This window comes from Dasypus novemcinctus, chromosome 20, assembly GCF_030445035.2.
Source record: "Dasypus novemcinctus isolate mDasNov1 chromosome 20, mDasNov1.1.hap2, whole genome shotgun sequence".
Classification (NCBI taxonomy): domain Eukaryota; kingdom Metazoa; phylum Chordata; class Mammalia; order Cingulata; family Dasypodidae; genus Dasypus; species Dasypus novemcinctus.
Genome location: NC_080692.1, coordinates 50,984,279 through 51,000,579, shown reverse-complemented (window position 1 = coordinate 51,000,579; position 16,301 = coordinate 50,984,279). Strand labels below are relative to the sequence as shown.

Genomic DNA, 16,301 nt, shown 5'->3' with positions numbered 1-16,301 from the left:
CAGGGGCAGTTCCTGCCCACTCAGAGCGGTGGGGACAGCAGTTGGACCTCCCTGCGCCCTGGGGACCGTCCAGCTGCTCCACTCCTGTGCCAGGCACTGGGCAGCACGTCTGGGGGGCCACACCCGGGCCGGGGTCCTGGTCGTGGGTGCCCTGCGGATCGGGGTCCCAGTGGCCGTAGGGGCCCACGTGGGCGCTTGGCGAGCGTGGCCTTTCTCCTGGGCGCTGTGGGCAGCACGGGGGGAGGCCTGGCCCGACGCCGCCTCCAGGAGAGCTGGGATGGGGGTGCGCGGGCCGAGCTCACACTGACGCCCCCTCTTGCGTTTCAGAGGCTGGAGCACAAGGAGGTGCTGGCGGGCCTGCTGCTCCTGGCCGTCCCCTTCGTCCCGGCCAGCAACCTCTTCTTCAGGGTGGGCTTCGTGGTGGCCGAGAGGGTCCTTTACATGCCCAGGTAACGCCGCCTGCGGGCCCTCGGCGCGACTGCCCCTCCAGCCTGACCGTTCCGGGACGTTCCGTGGGCATGTGGCAGTCATGACTGTGGGGCCGAGGTGGCCACGACCAGCCTCCATGGCCACGGAGGTGGGCGCGGGGTCGAGCCTCGGGGCCTGCCCTTGTCACCACAGGTCCTGGGCGAGCAGCTGGGCGTCTGCGCCAGCCATGCCCCCCACTCCCCCAGACTGCACGCCGCGGGGCCAGGGGTGTTGGCAGTATCTGTCGGGGTGCAGTGGTTAGCTGTGCTGGGGGGTGAGGCCGGGGACCCTCCTGTTTCCTCCTTCCCCCCTCTTCTTCCTTCCTCCTTCTTTGTTCCTTAATTCAAAAGTGAGAAGAACAATCTCAAGGAAATTTGCCCTTGAGACAAAACAGATTAAGAATGATAGAGAGCCTTCAGATTTGTGTGATTACATAATGCTGTTTAGTTCTGAATAGTGGCACCGTGCTCAAGTTCTTCCTTGTCTTGTCACATTCGAATGTCGTCTTTCCGAGGCCACACTTTCTGATGTCTGGACATGACTGAGTCTGGAGCCAGGCTGGTTCCTGCCACTTACCATCATGTGACCTTGAGCAAGACATGAAACCTTTTTGTGCCCAGGTGTTCTCATTTTAAAAAGAGGGATTTAGTAAACACTTCATAAAATTCAAAATTTTATGAAAGACATATGAGTCAACTATTTCTAAAAGGCAGTGTTATAAACTGAAATATTAAAAAGGAAACCACTGATTTTTATTTATGCTATTAAGCCAGAAATTCTTACAAAACCATGTAACAAATTTTATAATCTTTTATTCTCCTCAAATGAAGTCCCTAAGAGCTTCTGGGAGACCAAGCAGTACTTGGTTTTGACTTGATTAAAGGCAGGTACTGCCTAATTTGCTTCATTTGTCCTCATCAGAATTTGATATGCGTGTTATCACTCGACAGCTACCGTGATGAGACGGAGCTGCAGCGCTGGTCCCTTAGGTGCCGTATTGCGTCCGGATAAGTCTTACGAAGCCTGGCCAATAGCAAGGACGTACCCATGTTGGAGAAGGACAAAAGGAGCCACAGATCTCTGTTCCAGATACTCAGTGCTTCCCCTCAACAAGTTTATTAACTGCTGGCTAAAAAAAAAAAAAAAAAAAGACATCTTGCCCTCTAAATACCTAGCAGGTCCTGATAGCTTTAAAACAGGATTATCTTCACTAGCACTCTTTTAACATTAATTGTAGCAAAACTGTTACTGAACCTTATTGTGTGTCAGACACTAGGCTGAGCACATTATTTCATTATATTGGTTAATTCACACTGTTTGTGGTGGTTTAAGGTGTGCACGGGTCAGAGCTTGGGTTCAATTTTGGCCGTAGCGCCTCTAAGCCTCAGTTTCTCCATCTGTATAAAATGTGGATAATAACAGCACCCACCTCAGTGAGGTTGTGAGCATTGAACGTGGTAACCTCACGCAGACTTTGAGTGTTTGGCCTCTTGGTCAGTGTGAGCTCCCTGGGGTGGCTGTTAGCAGGATCCTGTTTCACCAGAAGGAGACTGAGCCCTGAGAGGGCCAGCAACTTGCCCAAGGTCTCACGGCTCATGGCGAGAAAGCTGGAATACGTATCCTCTCGGAAAGAGCAATTTTAATGTTCTTCTCAATTAAGAAAGAAGATCCAACTCCAGTAAAGTACCTTCCCCTCAACTCCATTTGGTGATCAAGACTTGATTGTGCCAAGAATCCTGAGCTTCACATCCCGTATTTAGCATCCTGGCTTCTGCGTGGCAAAGAATTGCAAGCGCCGTGAACTGTTTTCTGGTCCAGACACAGGAGAATAATTTGTGAGGGGATAGGGGTGGAATAAAGGGCTGGAATTTAAACAAGGGGTTCAAGGTGCATTTCTCCTGAAAGAGCCCCTGAGGTGCACGTCACGGAAGCTTGCAGTAGTGCGCTCGCCAGTCGTGGGGTGACTTATTTAAAGGAACGGGTTCCTGTGTCTGCGATCCCCGCACAGGACCTCGCCGGCCCTGGCTCTTCCCCTGTGCCAAATCCTAAACAGAGTTTTCCTGACTCCATTTCATTTTCTCTCACAGACAAAATAGTGTCCTGTTCCTTTCCCCCGAGGAATAAGCGGAGCTGGAGAAAAAGGAAAGTTCTGAATATGTAGAAAGCATCAGTAATACCAAGAACAAGTGCCTGCCTCTCAGAACCAGTTTGGATTTTGCCGCTTTTGGCAAACTTGAGGCACCGAAGTCCACCTCAGTAACTAGCCTTCATTTAAAAAGACGACTTGGCAAGCGGGTGGGGCTCAGGGGTTGAGCGTCTTCACGGGTACGAGCTCCCAGGTTCGAGCCCCGGTCCCTCCTCCAAGAAAACGGTGCCCGCCCTTTCCTCTCCACCCCCCACGTGCCAGGGCAGCGCGACCCGCGTCCCCGCCTGGGGGCCGCTCCTTCCCGCCCTGCGTCCTGAGGACTGTTATCCTGTCCACACTGCCCGGCCGGGGCTCCCGCGAGGGGTCCTGGGGCCGAGGTGGCGGCAGGTGGCTCAGCCAGGCCACCGCTCTGAGCTCGTCTGAGGGTTTAACTCGGGCGGGGGAGCCTGGGGGGCCTCGGAGTATTTGAGGACGTCGCAGCGCCGGCGCGCCCCCGGCTTCTTCGCGGCCGTCGTCATTAAACCGCAGGGCTCTTCTCCTCACGGCACTGACCCCGTGGTCGTCCGCGTTTGGGCGGCTGGTGTGGTCCACGGTGGGTCAGCAATGAGACCCGTGGAGGAAGCTTCCAGAGACTTCCCTGCTGGACGTTTTGCAAGTAGAGTTTTCTTTGACGATGGAGTAGGGAGGAAGGACACTGACAGGAGAAGAGTTGACCTAGCGGACCCAGCCGGCCCTGCCTCCGTGGAAGGGGGCGACGCGGGGAAAAGAGCCGCCGAGCCTTCCGGGCCCCAGGGAGTTCAGAGGCCTGAGCATGGCCCGAGCGGGGTCAGAGCACCCGGCAGCGCCCAGTGCCCTCGGCAGAACTCCAGACAGGCTCGGATAAGCGGAGAACCGGCCTCACAGGCACAGGCCCCTGCCCTGCCGAGGCCCCGGCCGCTGCCCTTGACAGGAACCGGCGTTCCCGCCGCCCGGGCGCGGTGCTGTGCGCAGGCGCGTGCCCGGAGCGCCGAGACCCGCCGGCCGCGCCGCGTCATCCTCACGCGGGATCTGCGCTGCCCCAGAAGCCTCCGCGAGCGAGCGCGCTGGGCGGCCTGAGGCCCGCGCCCTGAGCACGCCGCCGCCGCGGGGGGGCCGTCCCGTCGTTCACTGCGAGCGCCCCGGGGGTCGCGGCCGCCCTCTCCGGGCGTTCAGGGGCTGGTCAGGCCGTTTTTAAGAACAGCCCGGGGTGAGCTGGGCCAGGAGGGCCGCCTTCCGCCCGCCGCGAGCGCCCCTCTCCCTCCGTCCTCACCTGGAAACGGCCCGAAGCCACCTGCCTCGCACACGAGCTCTGAAATCTGTGGATAAAGGGGACAGAAAGAGGCCATTTATCTAGCACCGCAGGGTTTCAGGGTCAGGGTTTTGTCTCCAGAAGAAACGGGAATAATCTTTTCTTCTGGGGTTAAGTGTCAGTTGTGGCCGTTTTGAACAGGTAGGACCGCTGGGGCTTCACTCCTTCGTTCTCAGAAATTTTGATCTCTTGTTCCTTCCCTGAGAGAAGTAATTTAATGACTACTTTTTTGTGTGTTTAATAAAAGCCACCTTAAAGTGCGTCAGAGGACTAAAATTCCTTGGAATCGATGAAGCAGAAAAAGCTGCGTGTTCTCAAGTCATAGAATATTCATGTGCACGTCAGGGTGAGGGTGAGCTCTTCACTCCAGGGCCAAGAGGAGACCCCTCAGCTGCCGGAAGAATCGCGAATGAGCAGGGAGGGAACGAAATAGATAAGGGATAAGTGAAAGCAGAAGCAATATTACGAAATAGAACTGACCACGAATAATTGAGACTATGGATGGAGAAATTACGAGGGCTCGCGGTCAAGGGAAGGTAAAGAAACGTCAGGTCCCCTTGTTCTTGGAAATCCTGGTCCAACTACCTAGTCCCTAAGCTGTGAACTCGAGACGTGGAAAAATGTGAAAAGAGGGACTGTCTTTCATTTTCAATTTTGAGAAAACGCTTCAAACATAGTTGCCAGTTTAAGTGGATATTTGACTCCTACCGAGCTTGCAGTTGAAACAGTAGCCTCGTCGCCGAAGTGACACCACCGCCGTGTGCACGCGGAAGCCGTCCAGGCCGAGCCCCTTCAGAGGTGCTGGAGAAGAGAGGGGTGACGTCAGACCCCCAAGGGCAGAGAGGACCCCCGCCCTCCTGACTGTTCCCCATGACTCACCTTCCCTCGTGAACCTTGCAGACACACGTTCTGCAGGACACTTGGGCTCTAGCGCACCTGATGGCACCTTAGCTACCATATGCACAGAAGCCTCGTATGAGACATGTTTGTACCCGGAACACAGATGTACTGTACAGATTCTCTGCCCTATACTCAGTTTACCAGGATATAACTGCCTGTTGATATTAGTACACCATACTAGTGTTGTGTATTATTTAGTATGCTTCAGGCATCATGCATATCAGAACAATACAGGGAAGCACCATTAGTATTTGCTTTTACGAAATGGAGATCAAGAGAACAAATGATTTCTCCAAGTTCCAACAAAAGGAGGTGTCAGGATGGCGATGACAACTGAATCTTTTTCTACTCCAGAGATCTCCCTAATTTCCCTCGACAGATCTCATAAATTTCACACTGGTAAGTGAGCTACAGAGTTCAGAAGAAGCGTGAGGGAATTAGATGGGTCCTCAGAAGGTAAAGGCAATGGATTTTTTTCTCCCAGCTGTTCCATAGATATGCTGAGAAGAGAACAGTTTCACGGAGAGGTAAATAAAAGCAGTTTTTGAGAGAGCGCAGGCCCTGGGATGGGAGCTAGGGAGCACGAGGGCGCTATCGGGGATCCTTTTCTCAGAATATGAATAAACTGTCACTTCTGAATACCTTTTGTCTACTAGAAAATTCCTCCACCCGTGGAATAGTTGAGATAAAAGAGAACCAGATGGGGAATGTGGACTCTCTAACCTGTCTTGGCTCACAGAAGCTGGAAGCTTCCAGGGCAGATCTGAGCTGAGCATCCATCCCCTGTCCTTGGCTCAGTGTGCCAGGCCTGGCTGTTCAGCCTTTCCATGCCCACCTGCTGTGGATTAAGATCTCGCCGTCAGATGGTTTGCCAGGTGAGGACTCGGCAGATCAAAAGGAAATTAATTAAGGATATGTTTCTGTCCAAGTGTAACCAAATTAAAACATGTTAACATGCAGTTTAGGTCTTAAGGTGAAAGATCTATTCAAAATAGAAGCTTGGAGATTGATAGGTAAATGGAAACATTGCCTCTATGTTTAGACAAGAAAAAACGTGATATTCTCCTACACACTAGTGGAGAAAACTTAAGCAAGCTTGAGTTTAAAACATTAAGAAATTAGGGAAAAGTTTTCTTTATACATGAAAAATAAATTCTTTGCACAGTATGTACTGAGTGCTGATCAACTATTCAGTAATAGCACAGTTTAGAATGAGGAATTACAAGTCCATAAGTTAAAGAAGTGCATCTGTAGCATGTAGTGTTTGGCAATTTTCAAATCACAAGAATATGTAGTTTGGCGGTTCCTTAAAAAAATCAAACATTGAATTACCGTATGACCCAGAATTCCACTCCTAGGAATATAACCAAAGGGATGGAAAGCAGGAACTGCAGTAGATACTTGTATACCAGGTAGTCAGAGCATCAGTATTCACAATAACCAAAAGATAGAAATGACGCATTAACAGATGAGTAGACATAAAGTATTAAGTTCTGATGTGTGTTAGAACATGGATGAACTTTATGAAAACTTTATGCTGTGTGAGTAAGCCAGACTTACAAAAGGCCAAATCTATGATTCTACTCTAACGAAATATCTAGGATAAGCCAATTAAGACAGAAAGTAGCTTAGAGGTCACCAGGGGCCTAATCTTGGGGGGTGGGGGCGAGGGTGTTGGGAGTTACTGCATAATGGATAGAGAGTTTCTCTTTGGGATAATGAAAAAGTTTTGGTAATGAAAGGTGGTGATATGGAAAGTGGACTTGGCCCAATGGAAAGGGCGTCCGTCTACCACATGGGAGATCCTCAGTTCAAACCCCGGGCCTCCTGATCCGTGTGGTGAGCTGGCCCATGCGCAGTGCTGATGCGTGCAGGGAGTGCCATGCCACGCAGGGGTGTCCCTGCATAGGGGAGCTCCACACACAAGGAGTGCGCCCTGTAATGAGAGCCACCAAGTAAGGAAGAAAGTGCAGCCTGCCCAAGAATGGCACCACACATGGAGAGCTGACAGAAGATGACGCAACAAAAAGAAACACAGATTCCCGGTGCTGCTGATAAGGATAGAAGCGGTCACAGAAGAACACTCAGCGGATGGACACAGAGAGCAGACAATTGGGGGGGGGGTGGGGGGGAAGGGGAGAGAAATAAATCAAAAATCAAAAAAAAGGTGATAGTAGCACAGCGTTGTAAATGCAATTAATGCTACTGAATTGTGTATTTAGAAAGGATTAAAATTACCATATTTTATGTTATGGATATATGTTACCGCAATACATTCTTTAGAAAGAAAGAAAGATGTATACTTATTTGGAATTGATCTTGCCTCCCCCCTTTTATACCTTCTTTATCTGGTACACATCCCTTTAGAATTGTAGTAAATTTTCCTCATTGCCTAATTGGTTGCTCTGAAGACTGCTCAGTGGAAAACTCACCTCCTATGGCTGTCCTGCTTGACAATTTAGAAGAAGTTCTGGGATCAAAGTGAGTAGCCTCATTTTTGAAGGAAGTTATTTCTCAAGGTGTAAGGATGTAAGTTTCTCAAGGGTGGGGTTTTTGAAAAAGGTAAAATGGTAAGGTTGTGTCTTATCATTGAGGTTATTTATACATACCCAGCTGGCTGGTTGAGCCTGTTAACCAGTTAAAGGTAGAATTTCCCTTCTCCTAAGAGCACAATGATTCACTTTGTTGCAAATAATTAAACAAAAGGTGAAGGCCCAGCAAGCCTCATAAAATGCTGGGCCCCAAGGTGGGCTGCGGCTGTCTTTTAGGCTGATGGAAATGGAAATGGCAAGTGTTTTTTTAATCTCTTCAAAGCTTCCAGGCATGATTCTCTGTGGTGCATCCATATTATTTACACGGTGATTACCTGCTGCGAGGGGAAAGAAGAGCTTTATTAACCTTGGAACAGTTCCCCGTTGGGCAGCACTGAGTAAAAGCAGGGGTGCCACAGGTAGTCCAGCCGAGGGGTGTCAGGCGAGTTGTGCTCCAGCTTTGGGGCTTCAAGGCAGAAGCAGGCTCGGCCCCCTGCCTGTCCTGGGCCCTGTGACCGCCCTCCAGCTGCGCAGCCTCTGCCCGCAGCCATCTCGAACCCAGGGCCCGAAGGTCAGCTTGGAGCTCATGAAGTTCCTGAACAACAGGCTGAACGCTTGTCTTTAATGCTGACTTCAGAGGACGGACGCTGTTGGTTTGTGTCTCCTGCTGAATTCCCTTTGGATGTGCAGCATGAAAGGGAAATTAGAGATGAGCGCAGCTTGTCCATCAGCCGCGTTCCCAGCCGGAGCCATCGGCTGTGTGTGAGCCATCACCTGTGTGTGCACGAGCCATCACCTGTGTGTATACACGTGCCGTCACCTGTGTGTGCACGAGCCATCACCTGTGTGTATACACGTGCCGTCACCTGTGTGCACGTTTCTTCACCTGTGTGTGTGCATGTGCCATCACCTGTGTGTGCATGAGCCATCACCTGTGTGTGTGCATGTGCCGTCACCTGTGTGTGCACATGCTGTCACCTGTGTGCACGAGCTATCACCTGTGTGTGCACGAGCCATCACCTGTGTGTATACACGTGCCGTCACCTGTGTGTGCACGAGCCATCACCTGTGTGTATACACGTGCCGTCACCTGTGTGCACGTGCCTTCACCTGTGTGTGTGCATGTGCCATCACCTGTGTGTGCATGAGCCATCACCTGTGTGTGTGCATGTGCCGTCACCTGTGTGTGCACATGCTGTCACCTGTGTGCACGAGCTATCACCTGTGTGTGCATGTGCCATCACCTGTGTGTGTGCATGTGCCATCACCTGTGTGTGCATGAGCCATCACCTGTGTGTGTGCATGTGCCGTCACCTGTGTGTGCACATGCTGTCACCTGTGTGCACGAGCTATCACCTGTGTGTGCATGTGCCATCACCTGTGTGTGTGCATGTGCCATCACCTGTGTGTGCATGAGCCATCACCTGTGTGTGTGCATGTGCCGTCACCTGTGTGTGCACATGCTGTCACCTGTGTGCACGAGCTATCACCTGTGTGTGCATGTGCCATCACCTGAGTCCAAGAGCCATCACCTGTGTGTGCGTGTGCCATCACCTGAGTCCATGAGCCATCACCTGTGTGTGCATGAACCATCACCTGTGTGTGCAGGAGCTGTCACCTGTGTGTGCATGAACCATCACTGTGTGTACATGTGCTGTCACCCATGTGTGCATGTACTGTCACCTGTGTGTGTGCACATGCTGTCACCTGTGTGCACAAGCCATCACCTGTGTGTGTGTGTGCCATCACCTGTGAGTCCATGAGCCATCACCTGTGTGTTCACGTGCAGGCCGTGTCTCAGCCAGCAGTGCTGCCCCCCACGTGTGCTTTCGTGGTGCCTCAGCACTGACCTCAGCTAGACTTTTGGCAGCCGGGATGGCTTTTTTCACTTTGTCAGGTGTCAGTGGTTTGCTCTGGTTCCTTTCTCTCCGTGTAGAAGCCTCTGATCAGCGGCCCCGAGTTTTCATTACAACCAGAGCAGACTCTGGTTTCACCTCCCTGGAGGCCAAGAAAGCGTGTGGTTTGTTATTTGCTTGATTTGCACCTTTGGGATGAGGACTTGCCGGCCCCTGTGGTGGAGAGTGCATACCCCTGGCCCTGCGTGGCTGAGATCCGTGTTAAAGCAGATGTGGAGTGAGAAAGCTTGTGACGGGCAGTGCCTTCATCTCATGATGTTTTTGTCAGGCTTTTAAGAATGCAATACTCCAAGAAATTTGCAAACCTAAGTAGAGATTGGTTTATAGGGCTGAACGTTTCTTTAAACTGTGTGTCAGCAAAGGACTTTTGAAAATAAATTCTGTCATTTGCTGTGGAAGCCTGTGCTCAGCAGAAAGAAATTGTATTCTACTTCATTTTTTTTTTAAAGATGTATTTATTTTATTTATTTCTCTCCCCTTCCCCCCCCCACCCCAGTTGTCTGTTCCCTGTGTCTATTTGCTGCATGTTCTTCTTTGTTCGCTTCTGTTGTTGTCTGCGGCACAGGAATCTGTGTTTCTTTTTGTAGCGTCATCTTGTTGTGTCAGCTCTCCGTGTGGGCAGTGCCATTCTTAGGCAGGCTACACTTTCTTCCATGCTGGGCAGCTCTCCTTACAGGGTGCACTTCTTGTGCATGGGGCTCCCTTACGCGGGGACACCCCTGCGTGGCACGACACTCCTTGCACGCATCAGCACTGCGCATGGGCCAGCTCCACATGGGTCAAGGACGCCCAGGGTTTGAACTGCGGACCTCCCATGTGGTAGACGGACACCCTAACCACTGGGCCAAGTCCACTTCCCTCCTTCATTTCAACGATAGCAAAGATCACGAACTATGGCTCCTGGCCCAAATCTGGCCCACGACAGTTTTGATAAATCCTGTTGGAACACAGTTTACATCAAGTCCAAGGTAGCGCTCCTGCTCCAAGGACAGTTAAGCAGTGACCAAGGCCAAGCCTGACCTACCTACCATCTGCCCTTGGCAGAAAAAGCACATTGAGCCCTTGTCATAGCACAGCACGAGGCCAGTGGGTCTCCCGATGTGACTCACTACCAGCTATGACTGTAGGCAAGTTATTCCTAACTCTTAAGTGTCCTCGTTTATGAAATGAGTTGAGGATTACGTCATTAAATGTAATATATTTATAGCAAGTCCTGTGCTTACCCCAGACTCTGCAGATATTGCACACAGGCCTGTACCTTTCCATCCAGCCTGGTAAGCTCAGCACAGCACCTGGCATGTAGGAAGCACTCAGTAAATGCATGAAAGCATAAAATAGCTCATTATTCCTATTTTTGTTATTGTTATTCTTCTGCCGCTTTGTGGCCCCTGCCCAGGAGTTGGGGGTTCCCATGCTTTCCCTCCCGCGGCTCTGCCAGATGGCAGCTGTGTTCCCTCAGTGAGACGTCACCTGGCTGCTGAGACTTAGCTGGGAAGAAGGCAGGTGGCGCTGAGTGACCCGGCGGGACAAGCACCGGAGCAGGCACGGCAGCACGTGCGTGGTGCACCCCGGTCCCCAGGCTTCTCTCCCTGCTCGCCTCTTCACCAGCTGCTGGTTAGCCTTACCTCCTTGGTGCCCCGTGGGTGCGCTGGGGTCTCGGCAGACGGTTCTGAGCTCCTGGCCTTACTCCGTCGGCGCCGGCCCTCGGGTGGTGTGGGCCTGGGCACTCTGCGCCGTGCACGCCCCTCCGCCTGGGGTTTGGGCGTCAGTGACCTCACAGCAGGTTCTTACTGCACTCAGACCCACTCGGGCCCGGGGCCTCCTCGGCTCAAAGTGTCCTCTGGCCGCTGAGCCCTGGCATGTGGGAGCTGCACGGTGACTTCCGGGACGTGACGCGGGAATCAAGGCGCTGCGTGAGGGCTTTCCAGTCAGAAACATCAATACTCTTTTCTTGTTTTTCTACCCTTGATACCAAAGCATAGATAAGACGTGAACAAAGAATAGAAAGATGCTTTTTCAAAGGGGTGTGGAACGAGAGCTGTTTTTCCTCATACAGGACCTACCTCTCTCAGTGAACTGGAATTATTCTTTGAGGGCAGGGCCCGTGCCTGATTCAGAATTGTATTTTTAGTGTCTAACGTATTGCCAGGAGAGAAGTACTGAATGAATAAACCATTGAACAGGTAAATGGGCTGTGTGCACTTCTGGCTTCCAGTGGCATTAGTTTCTGACTGTAACGTTGAATTTCCTTTCCCCAAGTGTGTGTCATTCTTAGGATACTCTAATAATTTGTGATCTGTGGAAAGAAACAGATTTTGACCAACGTGCTTGTGAAAATGGGCGCAAGCTCAGTGAGTCAAGCCGTGGGCAGGCAGGAGTCTTCTCGGTGGGGGTGGAGACGATGCACAGGGCAGCGTTCCTTCCACTCACGAAGGTTCTCCCTTTACGCCCGACTTTCACGTGGGAACATTTGGAAGTCTTCATATGTGGGGAAAGCTGGCCAGACAAGCAAGAGAACTGTTGCTTGTTCGTGATGAGCCTGCGCAGTGCGGCTCTGTTGTGTGCCCACGGGTGGACTTTGCATGGGATGGGGCTGTGCCACAGCCTGTCCCCGGTGGCAGAGCGCCCTGCCTGGTTGACCAGCATCCCGCCAGGACCATCTCCACAGAGCTCGTTCTGCTGGAGTCCGTGGCACCGGCAGGTTCATCCGACTCCAGCTCCTGAGGGGACACAGGCAGAAGGGCCCTGGGGGCTGGCAGGCTGCTGGGGATGTCCCGTTGTGCCCGAGCTGCTGAGATCGCAATCTGAGCTCGCAGGATGAGCGCGGTTGCGCCCCTCGAGTGCCAGCAGCCCTGCAGACTTTCTAGTGCAGCTCTTTAGGGAACTGACAGGTGAATGTCGTCTCGGGGGCTGGCATGTGTCCCCTGCACGGAGCGAGCATGCAGGAGATAAAGTGGCTCGGGGGACTCTGTTGTACCCCCCAGTCACCGCCGCTTCTGTCCTCTCTCCCAGCATGGGCTACTGCATCCTTGTTGTGCACGGGCTGAGCAAGCTCTGCGCGTGGCTGAACCGCTGCGGGGCCGCCGCGCTGATCGCGTCCACCGTGCTGCTGCTGCTGCTCTTCTCGTGGAAGACGGTGAAGCAGAACGAGATCTGGCTGTCGAGGGAGTCCCTGTTCAGGTATGGCTCGACGGGCAGAAATAAACCCCTGCCCGTTTATTCTTTGTACGTTTGTACTTTGTCCAAACAAGTGAGGTGAGGCGGGTCTGGTGGTATTTGTTAATCCAGAAAATTCTTTTAAGTAATGCTTTGAGTGGAAGGTAAGGTTTTATTTGGGGTTTTAACTTTAGGTGTAAAACCGCGTTGTACAAAACTTGCCACGCGTTGGTTTTGAAGTGAATTCATGACCCAGGGCTCTTGGGGAGGTTTTGGGGGCTGTGAATTCAGGTGAAAACTCTCTTAATGATGAGCTGGGCTGTAAAATCAGCTACAAACAAAATGAAACCGACATGCCTAGATGGGAAGGGTGCTTACACAGAAGCAAGAGAAATGCAGTAAATGCAGTACAGTTTCTCTAGAATGTTCTAGGATGTTGAGGTCTCTGATCTTAGTGGCTTGTATTTTGCACATAAATTTTGAAGAAGGAAATGAAAGGCTTCATCTCCGGGTAGGCTTTGCTGGGGTAGAAGTCTCTGGATGTAACAGTACTGACTTAGAGCCGTACCTGGCTCACCACTCACCATGCCGTATGCCTGGGGCTTCGTCTCACGCTTTCAGCTCTGGTGGTCTCACCTGGGTCTCCTGGTACTGTCATGCCTCACGTCCCTACGCCATTTGCCCAGGCTCCCAGCAATCTCCACCGTACCCTCTTCCACCTTTCTCTTCTCATGTATGAGCAAATTGGCCCATTCTATCAACCTGGTTTTTATTTAATTCTTTAATCAGCTGGTCCACGGCAGTCATTCTTCGGGGGAAAATAGCGGAAACGTAGTTGCGAGTCCCTTGAGAAACAGGGAATTTATAGGAGAGAGTAGGAGAGTTCATAGAACTGAAGTTTGGAGGGCCTGGCTTACTAGCAGACACACCTGGACCTGTGCCTCGAGCACCAGCACAGGGGTGAGTGGTCAGCTTCCACCGTGCTCTCTACCTTCCCACTAAAGAAGGTCCTCTGGTGGGGCTGGAGCTTGGGCCACCTGTCTGCCCATGTCACCAGGGCATGAGAGGACTGGTCTGGCCAAAGAAGCCTCCTGTGACGTCCACAGTGAGGCGAGCGGGTGGGCAGGGGCCACTGCAACTGGACAGAGTGAGATGAGAGAGGATTCCCCACCAGGAATCTGGGCCCCCAAAATAAAATGAATAAATGAACAAGACGAATGTTCACTGCGCTCTTCTGCCATCTTAAAATAATGTATCTAATTTTACTACTTGGCAATATAGCTTTGTCCCCAGAAAACAAATTATCTATTTGGCATACATGCCTTATTAGTTTATTATTATTATGTCAGTGTTAGTTTAATGGGCACCGGGGTATGTTCTTGTGTAAGGTTTTTCTTTTTTTTTTTTTAATGAATTACTGTTTTTCACACACACCTGCAAACTTACCCTTTCAGATTCAGTCTTTGCTGCACCCCTCCATGTTCAACCCAGTTCTCACAGACCACATTTAACTCTTCCTTCTTGCTGCCCAGGCAAGGTCAAGGGCACTGAAGCTCAGTAATAGAACTCCTCCTGGTCCCTGCCAGCTTACATTTTTGGGGGTGGGACTTTATGACAGTTTTGCCCTCTGTTAAACCTGTTGCCTGATGAAGGTTCTAACAGTGTTTGTGTCTTCTGATGATGTTTACTGCTTAATCAAAGCCACTTGGCGATGGATTTTGGCAAGCAGTGGATTATTTCAAGGATAACAATTTGGCATTCATACCCTCTGTGGCTGATGCCAGCGATTTAAAAAAACACACAAAAAGCTCATTGACCTTGCATCTAGAAGCTTCCGTCCTTTTAGATGGGCCATGTAGTGAGCAAGCAGTTGGTTGCTGAAACCCAGCCGTTCCCCATGTGTGCTTAGACTTGGGCCCTGAGAGGCCCTTGCTGACTGGGGGGGAATTTTGTGTAATGTGCACAGCAAAGCTGTCAGTTTTTAGGAACTTTTCCTGTTACATTTTTTATATCCTGAGAAAACTGTCAAGTATCTGAGACTTCAAGAGGCCTGATGGTTCTGTCTTCATCTGTGCTGAGGAATGTTCAGCTCAGTCTCTCGTTTCCTGGGAATCTACAAGGCGGTAGAGGGCTCGGTGGCTGAGGGTGGGGCCAGTGACAGACGTCCTGGCCTCCACTCCAAGTTCCACCATTTAATAGATGTATGCTCTTGGGCCAGTTATTTCGCCACTCTGTGCCTCCGATTGTTAATTTCTAAATTTGGAAGAATGAAAGTGTTTACCTCCTTGATGTGGTATAAGGGTAGACTGATAGGTAAAAATGCGTAAGATAATGACTGGGTCTGGCACATGGAGCACATTCTAGAAAGATTTGAAATTGTTGCCGTAAACTAAGCACTATACATAAGAGATTGTCCCTGGTGTAAGGGAGCTGGAAGTCGGCATAGAGTTCAAACACATGGATACACTGCAATATAACGTGGCGAGGGTAAGGCAGATCAACCCAGGGCCCCGCATAAGGGTGGAAGGGTGGCCGAGAACTTCAGAGATGGTTCTTTGCAGGCCTGCCTGAGCTGAGTATTGAAGGATGCAAAGACCCCAAGGGAGCCAGAATGGCCAAAACCAAGAGCTGGTCGTGCTGAAATGCATGTAATTTCATTCCGTTACATATTCAAGGACTAGCTGCCAGTCTGTGCATGATCTGCTTGAAAAAAAATCAGAAAAAAGTATAGGACTTTAGAGAAGATGCTGTCCTTGGCAGAGGCACTGCTGCCGTTTTCTCCTCTGTCCCAAACTATAAACCCATCGACCGATTCTAGGACACAGAGCCTCACGCAGGCTGCTCCAGGTACGTGGTCTCATTTTGCTAGACAATACAATGAGCTGTCTTGCAGGACATCTTAGGACAGGCTTCTTCTTTAGAGAAAATAAAAATGCCTTTTCAGCTCACCATGAAGATCCACTGTCTCATGTATTTTCAGGAGACAGATGCTGACCCCTCCCAGCACAGCCATCTTTGTACATCTTTTGGCAGGAAGCTTGCATTTGTGTCTCATTGGAGACCCAGGGGGAGGGTAAGGAATTTGTCCAGCTGAACTAGCTGCTAGGAGAGGCAGCCAGGATTGGAACCCAAATCTGATGTGAAAGCCAAAGGATACACCAGCTCTCCTGTGCCAGGTTTTCACTCCCCATTTTCTCCTCTCTGCTTGGCCCAATGTAAAAAGAGAGATGTTCATCAGCATAGCTTCAAGGTCTATGTTCTTCAGTTCTTACAGTCAGAAGCTATTCTGAGCACCAGCCTGGGGCTAACTGCATAGCTCGGTCAGGTCTAGGAATGGCCAGGAAACATAGGTTTGTGTGTAGTTAACTATACCATAATAATGTAATGGACATTATTAACACACAATCTTCACGCACCTGGAAGGACAGAGAATAGGCATCTTTCTTTTTGCGTCCATTTCAGAGTCTCTGAATCCCACCTGAGAACTGCGGTCCATAGACCACAGATTGAGAAACTGCATTCCAGACCGTTCACCCCTCTGCAGGAAAACACAGCCCTTTCTCTTCGTCACAGAATTACTGCACCATTGTCAAACCTCCCAGGTCAGAGAATGTAAACTAGAGGTTGGCAAGGTTTTTGTAAAGGGTAAGAGGAACATTTTAGGCTGGCCTGGTCCATCATATCAGGAAGGCAGCCACGGACGACAGATGAGCAAATGGGCTTGGCGGTGATCCTGAGCACTTAGTTTTCTGACCTCTGATACAACATTCCGACTGTGGAATTCTAACGCCATTAGGACCCTGTGTTTTCTTTTTGGTTTAGCATCAAATGTTGATCAACTCCAGGGGTGATCCTCA

The 16,301-nt window shown here is 50.8% G+C and overlaps 1 protein-coding gene across 1 annotated transcript in view; it reads left to right on the top strand.

Annotated features, from left to right (window-relative positions):
* The window catches only part of TMTC1 (transmembrane O-mannosyltransferase targeting cadherins 1), a 255,722-nt gene that overhangs the window by 135,394 nt on the left and 104,027 nt on the right, over nucleotides 1-16,301 (top strand). Inside the window, exons 9-10 of the mRNA XM_058282990.2 lie at nucleotides 328-449; nucleotides 12,301-12,468. Of these exons, the coding sequence (XP_058138973.1) occupies nucleotides 328-449; nucleotides 12,301-12,468 (290 nt within the window). The remainder of the gene's footprint in view (nucleotides 1-327; nucleotides 450-12,300; nucleotides 12,469-16,301) is intronic.